The 9,836-nt window shown below is 58.9% G+C and overlaps 1 protein-coding gene across 1 annotated transcript; it reads left to right on the top strand.

The window, feature by feature from the left end:
* The first annotated feature begins 1,011 nt into the window (after positions 1-1,011).
* On the top strand, positions 1,012-6,611 carry LOC129399926 (ras-related protein Rab-19-like). Its single transcript, XM_055121352.1, has 3 exons — positions 1,012-1,185; positions 2,413-2,596; positions 6,108-6,611. Exons 1-3 carry the CDS (start codon positions 1,012-1,014, stop codon positions 6,392-6,394), a joined length of 645 nt encoding a protein of 214 aa, XP_054977327.1. The 3' UTR covers positions 6,395-6,611.
* Positions 6,612-9,836: the final 3,225 nt, after the last annotated feature.

Genomic DNA, 9,836 nt, shown 5'->3' with positions numbered 1-9,836 from the left:
GAGTGTCCATGTGTGTAGATATATATAGGACAATGGAGTCCAGCAATGTAGATACATATTTGGTTTTTGGGCGATACCTTGCCATGCTCGGGGATCACTCCTGGCGGTGCTCGGGGTGGAACTGCGGCGGCCAATCGAAAGGCAAACAGCCTCCCCGCTGGCTGTGCCACCCTTTATCTTTTCTTTGGTTCGGGGCTTTACCCAGCAGTGCTGCTGGAGGTGTCAGGGAACCATGTGGTGCCAGGGACGGATCCCGGGCCTCCTGCACGCAAAGCCTGAGCTCAGCCCTTTGAGCTCTCTCTGGCCCATGCCTCACTATGTGTATATATATATATATGTAATATATATAAATAAATAAAGGAGATATCTTAAAATATATATACATATAAAATATATACTATATATAAAATATATAATATATATTTTAAGATATCTCCTTTATTTATTTATTGCTGTTTGGGTCGCAGCCTGTGATGCTCAGGTGTTACTCCTGGCTCTGCCCTCAGGAATGACCCCTGGCAATGCTGGGGGGGACCCTATGAGATGCTGGGGATTGAACCAGATCAGCCACGTGCTAGGCAAATGCCCTCCCTACTGTCCTTTCCCTCCGGCCCCCCGCACCTGACCATCCTGCCCCCGCACTGGCTGCTGGGAGCCCGGGAATCCCGTCTCCCCACACCACTCTGGGGATGCACGGGAGCGAGACGTGAGTCCGCTGATGAAAGGCAGGTGCACAATGGTGGGGTCTCCTGTGATACCCCACTTCTCGGGCACACGCGGTCTCCCCGACTAGGGCTTCCATCCCAGCGTCATCTCAGTGCTGACCGTGCACAGGGCCAGGCAGAGGACAGCGGGGGAAGCTTTGAGTCTGCCCCACCAAACACGCTAGGGTTCCCCCGCGGGCAAGCGTGCTGACGGTCACGGGGGCATCTCCTGGTGACTCAGCAGGTCTCTCCTTCCCTCCTGAACTCAGAGCCAGCGAGCAGAGCCACGCAGTTCCCCAGCCTCACCATGGACGAGAACGTCGACTTCCGGTTCAAGGTCATTGTCATTGGGGACTCCACTGTTGGCAAGACAAGCGTGTTGCAGCACTTCGCCACCGGGGTCTACAGCGCAGCGCAGCAGAGCACCATCGGCGTGGACTTCATCTTGCGTTTCCTGGACATCGACGGCAAGAAAGTGAAGGTTTGGGGCCGTTCAGGGTTTCCTCAAGCACATATGAGTCTCAGGAAGGAGTGGGGTAAGAGAGAACAGGAACCTCTTACAGGATCAGCCCCCCACCCCCAAGTCCTGGGGGTCTTTAAAATCAAAGCATCGGGAAGGGGCAAAGCATGAAAGAAACCATCGCTCCATGTCACCATGTAAAGGGCAGGTGTGTCCACTTCTCTATGGCTACCGGGATGTCAAATTCCTGCACACGCAGATACCGTGAACAAAGTGCACAGAACTAGTCGCACACACGGGACTTGGCAAGTGACCGTTCTGTCTTCTTTGTTCTCCTTTCGCTTGTTTGGTTTTGGTTTCGGGCCATGTCACATGATGTTCAGGGATCCCTCCTGGCAGGTCCGGGCTCTGCATGCACTGTCAGGGGTCAAACGGGTCCAAACCTCAGCACTGCCAGGAATGAGCTCTTGAGCACAGAGCCAGGAGTAAACCTGGAGCAGAGCTGGGTGTGTGGACAAAATAACACAATCTTAGAGCCAGAGGGAGAGCGTTACCCACTTCCCTGAGCACATCTGGGAGCAACTGCGAGCACCCAGCGAGGACAATCCCTAAATTCACTGGGTGTGGCCCCAAACCAAAAAGAGTTTTTTAAAAAGAGCAAAAGACACCAAACCTCAGGACAACAGATTCACCCTCCCAGCCAGGGCACCTCAGGTGGAGACCCCGAAGCCTGGGCATACCTCAGTGTTGGGGGAGGAACAGGAAGTAACAACCCAGGCGGCACCAGATCCCTGAGCCCATATCCTAGAAAGGAGGCCCAGAGAGCCGCCTTACTTACTTATGTATTTTGGAGCCACACTGCCAATACTCGGGGGTGGCTCCTGGCTCCACTCAGGAATCCCCCTGGCAGGGCTCGGGGACCATGGGGGCTGCCGGGGGTTGAACCTGTATCAGCCACGTGAAAGGCACCGCCTTCCTGCTGTACCATCTCTCTGACCCTGAAACTGCCTTTTATTTTGGATTTTTTGATCCACCCCCAGTGGTGCTCAGGAATCACTCCTGGAGGGTTCCGGGGCCTCTATAGGGTGCCGGGGATCGAACCCGGATTGGCCAGGAGGAGCAGGCAAGCGCCCTCCCTGCAGTTCTGTGACTCCAGGAAACTGTGTTTTTCAGAGTTCAGAGTTCAGTTTCAGAGTTTGCCCGTCAGGTGGGCCGCCCCCCGACTCCCTCTGCTCCCGCCCCCTCCAGATGCAACTGTGGGACACGGCGGGCCAGGAGCGCTACCGGAACATCACGCAGAGCTACTACCGCAGGGTGGACGCGGCCATCATCGCCTACGACATCACGCGGCGCTCCTCGTTCGAGTCTGTTCCACACTGGATTGGCGAGGTGAAGATGTACGGAGCCACCGACACGGTCATCATGCTGATGGGTCAGTACGGGGGTCTCGATGCCAGGCAACCCAGTCAGCCCCCTGCTGGGGCTCAGCTCTCCGGGTCGCACAGTGCTCACGGCGTGTGTGGCAGTGGTTGGGAGGCAGCTGGACCCGGCGAGTCCGAACCTGGCCTGTGCCCAGGCCTTGAGTTTGGTCAACAGGACGCCAGGGCCCCAAAACACTGCGGGGTGCATGCCTGGGACCCCCCCCCACACACATACACACGGTGCAAAGGAACACGCAGGGCTGAGGCTGGAAGGGAGACCAGTGGTAGAGTCCAGGCAGAGAATGGATGAGACGCTAGTTTGACCCCTGGGCCTGAGAGGGATCCTGCCCCCAGCCCAGAAACACAGCAGTAGACAGCACCTCAGGGCAGGTCTGGCCCAGGAAGTAGCATCAGAGTCACTGACCCGCGGGGCATGAGCATGGGGTGCTAATTTGTTAAGGAAAAAAAGCTCTGCAGGCTGGAGATAGTACGAGAAGTAAATCACGGGCTGGAGTGATAGCACAGCGGGTAGGGCATTTGCCTAGAACGCCGCCGACTCAGGTTTGATCCCCAGCATCCCATATGGTCCTCTGAGCACCGCCAGGAATAGTTCCTGAATTCAGAGCCAGGAGTAACCCCTGTGCATCTCCGGGTGTGACCAAAAAAGCAAAAGAAAAAAAATGTAAAACACGGGCTAGAGCGATAGCACAGCAAGTAGGGCATTTGCCTTGCACGCAGCCAACCCGGGTTCGATTCCTAGCATCCCATATGGTGTCCTGAGCACTGCCAGGAGTGATTTCTGAGTTCAGAGCCAGGAGTAACCCTTGAGCTTTGCTGGGTGAGACCCAAGAAGCAAAAGGAAAAAAAAAAAAGAAAAGAAGTAAAACCCTGGGATTGCCTGAGGCCGACCAGGTCCCCTCCCTGCACCACTTGGTCCCCAAAACCACCAGCAACACACCCCAGGAGCCCCAGGACCAAGCAGGGCGCGCCCTGAGCATTGCCTCCTGTGGGTTCAATCACCGCCCCCTCCACACACACACGAAAGGACCCCTGGCCATTCCCAACAAGGGGTTCAGTAGCAGAGAGGCAGCAGCGGGGTCAGCCCGGACACTCTCGGGCTTCGACGTCATCAGGCAAAGTGCCAGCCCTTTCCGGCCACTCCTGTCACTTCAGTTGTGCGAGCAGAGCTTCCTTCTCCTCCTCGGGGCTCGGCTCTCTGCCACGGGGCTGCTTCCTCTGTCGGCTCTTCCTGCCCCGCTGCCCCGCAGGGTCCGAGGGCCAGAGGCGTCCCCTGCGCTGAGCAGAGCCCAGGACCACTCAGACTCCTCCTGTGAAGGAATCCAGCGGGCAGGGCCTTGGGCTAGCAGCTGCCCACCCTAGAGAGGCTTCAGCGAGCACTGCCAGGGGGCACTCCTGAGCACAGAGCCAAATCCCACCCCCCCCCCACACACAAAACTACGATTTAATGAGGAGTCCTCCAAACTTCCTATCCCCCAACCCCGAAAAGGGGACAGATTTGAATCTGCTGCAAGGCCTTCCTTGCGGCTGTGTCTGGCACACCAAGGCTGCTGCTGGGGTGGGGGCTGTGCCCAGGAGCAGACCTGCCTTTGCCTGCTGCACTCTGGAAGATTCTCTCCAGCCACATGGCACTTGCCAGTTTGACTGACTCCAGCCACTGCTCTTTATTTCATCCCCTTCCCGTCCCTGTCAGCCCGTTTGGTCACCACTCGGCTGCAGTACTCAGGTGTCGGTCCTGACACTTGCAGGGAGTCTAGCCCCTTGGTTGGGCCACACTGCTGACTCCAGTGCTCCTTGAGTGTTGGGGCTCACTGGCGGCTGAACCCTGCAATGGCCGCGTCCACACACCTGGCTGCGTGCAGCTGGATTCCCGGGGACGCCAGAGACACGCCCGTGTGCGGGATGGAGTGTGGCAGCAGGAGGGGTGAGCCGCACAGCTGGCCTGGGAAGGAGGAGGAAGGACGGAGGACTGGCTCTGTCCCAGTCCACGGGGCCAGACCTGACGGAGTGGGAGCAGAGGTGGGAGACGTGCTGCAGGGTTAAGGCCCTTGCCTTGCCTGGCTCGTGCCCTGGCTTGATCCCTGGCACCACACCAGGAGTGGACCCTGAACAGAGTCACAGTAAGCCCTGAGCACTGTTGAACATGCCCCACCCCCGATTTGCTCATATTACATAGAGGATTATTTTTTGCCCTCCGCCCCTCTAGGAGGGCCCAGCCAGCTACCGAGAGTATCCCGCCACATGGCAGAGACTCAAGCTCCCCTTGGCGCATTCGAAATGCCAAAAACAGTAACAAGTCTCACAATGGAGATGTTACTGATGCCTGCTCAAGCAAGTCGATGAACCAGGGGATGACTGTGATACAGAGATAAATATCTCTGTATCAGTTGTGCATTTGCAACTTCCTGCAAATGGGTCCTGGTTTCCATTCAACTGTTGTCAAGTTCTTCCTGGGAGGGGAGTGAAGGGGGAGCTGGGAGACAGAGGTGGGCTACAAGGCCCCTCAGGGGACAATAATGAAAACCAGGTGGAGGAACGGCCCCGCCTGGTTTCACTGTCCCACAGGCAGGAAATCCTCCATCCCTGGGAGCTTCTCTTTGGATGCCGCCTCGAGACATCCTAGTCCCCCTGCGGGATGGAGGTGCAGAGCTGGACGCCCCCCTCGGCCAGCCCCCTCGGTCCTGGGCTCTCTGGGGAACTGGGCCTGTTCCGCGAGTGCTGAGATGGGGTCACAGACACTGTCAGTGCGGAGGGGATGCGCATCTGCGCAGTTTACTGTCTAGATTCTCGACTGGGAAAAACATCCTAGGGCTCAGACAAAGCACAGGGCCAGGACACAGATGTCGCATGCAGCTGACCCACATCCGGTCTCCAAGCACTGCCGGGAGTGATCGCTGAGCACAGAGCCAGGAGTCAGCCCTGAGCACCACCAGGTCTTCAGGGCAGAGACCTGTCGAACCACTAAAACACGCACCTCTGCAAGCCCGTGTTCTCGAGCACATGTGTTGCTGGCCTGTCCCCACTGTGGACAAGCCCATGTTCTCTCTTGAACATACACGTCTCCCACCGAGTTCCAGTAAAAGCTTTCTTCATCATGAAAGCAGAGACGAGAACACGCCCCTCTGGCCGCCCCTGAGTAGGCAGCGGCAGAAGATGGGCTCGACAGCGCCCCCTGTCATGCTACCCTCGATGGTGTTTGAGTTTTGTGTGCCAGGGTGAATGTCCTTGTACTGCAGTGAGGGGATGTTTCTCCTGGCTGGGGGCTGGGGGGAGTGGCTTGTCCATGCTGGATGCTTGCACACACCTGCTCCTGTGTTGCTGCACCAGGTCTGAGGGCGGAGCTGCTGGACCAAACTCGGCGCAGGGGTCCAACTCCAGGCCTCGTGCTTGGAAGGCCGGAGTGCCACGGCCCCACATAAAATGCAATCCTCAAAGTCTGTTTAGAAAAAACAAACTGGAATAAGCGGTTCACTGGCTCCTGACTTCTCCCTCCCTCCCTCCCAGGTACCAAGTCTGACCTGTGCGAGAGGCGGCAGGTGCTGTTCCAGGAAGCCCGCACAATGGCGGAGAAGCACGGCCTCCTGGCGGCTCTCGAGACCTCGGCCAAGGAGTCCAGTAACATCAACGAGGCCTTCGAGCTCATGGCCAAGGAGCTGATCATCCGCAACAGCCAGCTCGCCCTGAGCAGCGGGGGAAGACCTGGGGGAGCACTCCACTCCACGCCCATCGTGCTGGCCCCCGGCTCCCAGGGCTCCGAGGGTGGAAGCAACAGGAGCAAGTGCTCCTGCTGAGCGTGCTCCCGGGGTCTGCCGAGTACTCGTGTCTGCAGAATATACCCAGTGTCTGCCAGGTACCCCAGTGTCTGCCGAGTACCCGTGTCTGTAGAGTACCCAGGGTCTGCACAGTACCTCTGTGTGCTGAGGGCCTCGGTGTCTGCAGAGTACCCCAGTGTCTGCTGTGTCTCAGCATTTATAGATTACCCAATCTGTGAGTACCCAGTGTCTGCCGAGTACCCCGGTGTCTCACAGAGTACCCAGATTCTGCAGAGTACCCAGTGTCTGCCGAGTGCCTGGTTTCTGCCACACCTCGGGTCCGGAGCTGCTTGCCTCTCGCCTTCCCCCCAAAGGAGGGCCGAGTCCCTCTGCTGGCCTCCCTGGCTCAGCCAGACTGGACAGGATAGGTCTGCTCTGGCAGGTCCCCTGGGCCTTTTCTCTCCTGCAGACGCCAGGGAGCTGCCCGGGTTGCAGTGGGGGCCGGCGCTCTCCCACAGACGGTCTGAGTACCCCAGGGGCGCTTCCCCTTCGGCCCTGACTGAAGAGTGATGAGAAGACAAGGGAGGAGACGGGAGGTCTGGAACATTCCGGAGCCATCTCCAGGAACCCGGCCTGGGCACAAGGAGCAGCGACAGGCCCGAATGCCGGTGAGGGTGGGGGCGCGTCCTGCTGGGGTCAGCGGCTGCCCTGTGTGCCCATCTCCTCGGACACGACACCGTCCACTCTAACTGTCCAGAGTCGGAGTCACCTGCCCGCTGTCCCTTGAGGTGGGACAGAGTCGCCAGTGTCTGCAGACACCTCAGTGTGTACCGAGTATCAAACCCATCCTGGCCAACCCCAGCACCGGCAGGGAACCGTCTGCCCGGAGATGGCCCCCAACAACTCCAAATCAGAGCTCCGCCGAGAGTGCTCCCCCAGGTCTGCCCCCGAGCCCTGCGCCCAGCACACTGGTCAGGGGGCCGGAGAGACAGGACAGGGGCTCAGGCCCTTCCCTGACTGCAGCTGGCCAGTTTGTTCCCACAAGGACCGCCAGGAGCGATCCCCGAGCACCACCAGGTGTGGCCTGCCCTCCCCAAAGGCGCCTCCTGCAGCACTTGGTGTCGGTTACGTACGAAAGGAATCTACGATCCCAATTCCCCATCCAAGAGAGCACGGGGGGAAGGCTCTTACCTGTACCAGCCGACCGGGTTCAGCCCTGCACCACACGAGGTCCCTGAGCACCAATGGGGATTAGCTCCTGAGCACTGCAGGGTACGGCCCCAAACCCCAATTTCTTCTCACTAGATTTTGGTGGTGGTGATGTGTGTGTGGGGTGGGAAGGGGCAGGCACATCAAGGAGTGCTCAGAAATTCTCCTGGTTGTATGCTCAGGAGTGACCCCTAGTGGTTCTTTGAGAACAATGCAAGGTGCCAGGGGGCTTCTCATCAGGGTCAGCGGGATGTGAGGCTCAGCCCCGGGACTCTCTCTGGCCTTCCTACCCGGTTTCTGGGTTTTGTCTTTGGGTTCCAACCCCCAACAGCACATATGGCCCCCCAAGCAGAGCCCTGAATGAGCCCTGAGCACTGCTGGGAGGGACCCCCACTTTGCCCCACAATGGGGGAAGTGCATATTGCTCCTTCTAGGGCTACAGGACGTGGTGGAGGGAAGTGTGGGGAGGGGGCAGGGCTGAAGGAGAGCCTGCGCTGCACTCGAGGACACCCCAGGAAGCCACAGGCCAGAGAGACTGTTTCCTCCACCGAGACACCGAGATAGCGCCAACCTCTGACTGCTGAGAATGAAACGGCTGCTGGCGGGCAGGTGCCGGGACACCGGTTGCATTTAGTGAGCAGCAGCTGGGCTGCAGAGGCGGCACAGCGGGGCGGGCGCCTGCCTTGCTCACGGCCCACCCAGGTTTGATCCCTGGCAGCCCCGGGTAGACGCCCCCAGCCCGGTCGGCAGTACGCCCTTAGCACAGGCAGGTATGGCCCAGAAAGGGGGCTGGAAATTGAACCGGCACCGAGCACACCCCTGGCATGGGAGAAGCCCTGGGTGCGACTCGCACAGGCACCAAAGCCTTCTGCTGCTGTCTGGGGCTCACCCAGGGCTGCTCTGGCCTCCCCACTGCACTCAAGGACCACGTGCCAGGGAGGGACCCGACAGCAGCACCCAGGGCAAGCGCCTCAGCCCGACGCTCTCTGCGGCCAGAGAGCTTCCTGTACAGCACCGCGCACGACCCCCTTCCTCACAACATGGACCCCTGCTATACCCCACCCTGGCACAGGGCCACAATGAAGGCTGAGATGCCTCCAGGACCAGATTTTGGGGACAACGCTGACCCCAGAGGTCAGGCTGACTTCCACTTTAGCCAAGAATTAGGGGAGGGGGGTGCAAACAGCAGAATCAAACTAGAGACATCCCTTTCCCTGCGGGGGGAGGGGATGGCGGGGCGTTGTCAAGCACAGGGCCATCTGGCAAAGGGTAAACACCTGACCAGCCACCTGATCGATAACACAGGATACAAACCCGAAGCTGCATGGGCAGCGACACCATCCACAGCGGCCCAGAGCCATGGCACCAGCGTCCCTCAGCTGCCGGAGCGTCGAGAAGTGACTTCACCACGCACTGAGTGTCAGTCAGCCCTCACGGGCATGGCTGGCATGTCCTGGTGTGTGCCACAGCGGAGGTGGCGCCACTCACCCAGCCACACTGTCTTTTGGCTGCCTCCCTCACAGCTGACCCGTCCAGCCCCTGGCAGGTTGTGGCCCCCGAACAAAACACAATGACAAGTTCAGACAATCACCTCTGGGGCATGACTGTGGAGTTGGGGAAAGGGCAGAACAGGAAGGATGAAAAAGCCGCGAGGCCTGGAAAATGCTCCGGACCCGAATTGGGGCCAGCAGCACCGGGGGCCGGACAGAGGAGGTGCAGCCTGCACACCTTCTCCAGATGGAGCCCTGGCGACACTGAGCAGCAACTAACACAGCTCCAGGATTCGGGACTGGGACACATCCGAGCCTCAGGGGGGCACTGGAGTGGGGCGGCGCCAGCCCAGCCTCCAAGTGGTCCCGGCCGCCCAAAGTCACGGCCTCGACCTACCCTCGGCGCCATCCTGCTGACACAATCCACAGAGAAGTGGCAGGCATTCTGGTGAGCAACGCAGCCCGGAAAGTGCTCCGGACCCGAATTGGGGCCAGCAACACCGGGGTGCCGGAAGGAGGAGGTGCCGCCAGCACACCTTCTCCAGATGGAGCCCTGGCGACACTGAGCAGCAACTAACATGGCTCCGGGATTCGGGACTGGAACACATCCGACCTTTTCTAAAACCTGAAAACACACAATCTTTTAATGGAAAACTAATTATCAAATGCTTCCTTAGTAGGGTTATCTTGTTTGGGGGTATAACGCCCACAACAATAGTGAGTTTTGTGTTGAAATATGGAACGTAATCAAGGTAAAGAGAAAATGAAGTGAAATTCATCAG

Source organism: Sorex araneus, chromosome 1 (genome assembly GCF_027595985.1).
Source record: "Sorex araneus isolate mSorAra2 chromosome 1, mSorAra2.pri, whole genome shotgun sequence".
NCBI classification, from domain to species: Eukaryota; Metazoa; Chordata; class Mammalia; order Eulipotyphla; family Soricidae; genus Sorex; species Sorex araneus.
This window is presented reverse-complemented; position numbering and strand designations above follow the sequence as displayed.

Coding starts and splice junctions, on each gene's coding strand:
- LOC129399926 (XM_055121352.1), top strand. CDS start 1,012: ATGGACGAGAACGTCGACTTCCGGTTCAAGGTCATTGTCATTGGGGAC. Junction 1,186..2,412: donor TCGACGGCAAGAAAGTGAAG/GTTTGGGGCCGT, acceptor CGCCCCCTCCAG/ATGCAACTGTGGGACACGGC. Junction 2,597..6,107: donor CACGGTCATCATGCTGATGG/GTCAGTACGGGG, acceptor CCTCCCTCCCAG/GTACCAAGTCTGACCTGTGC.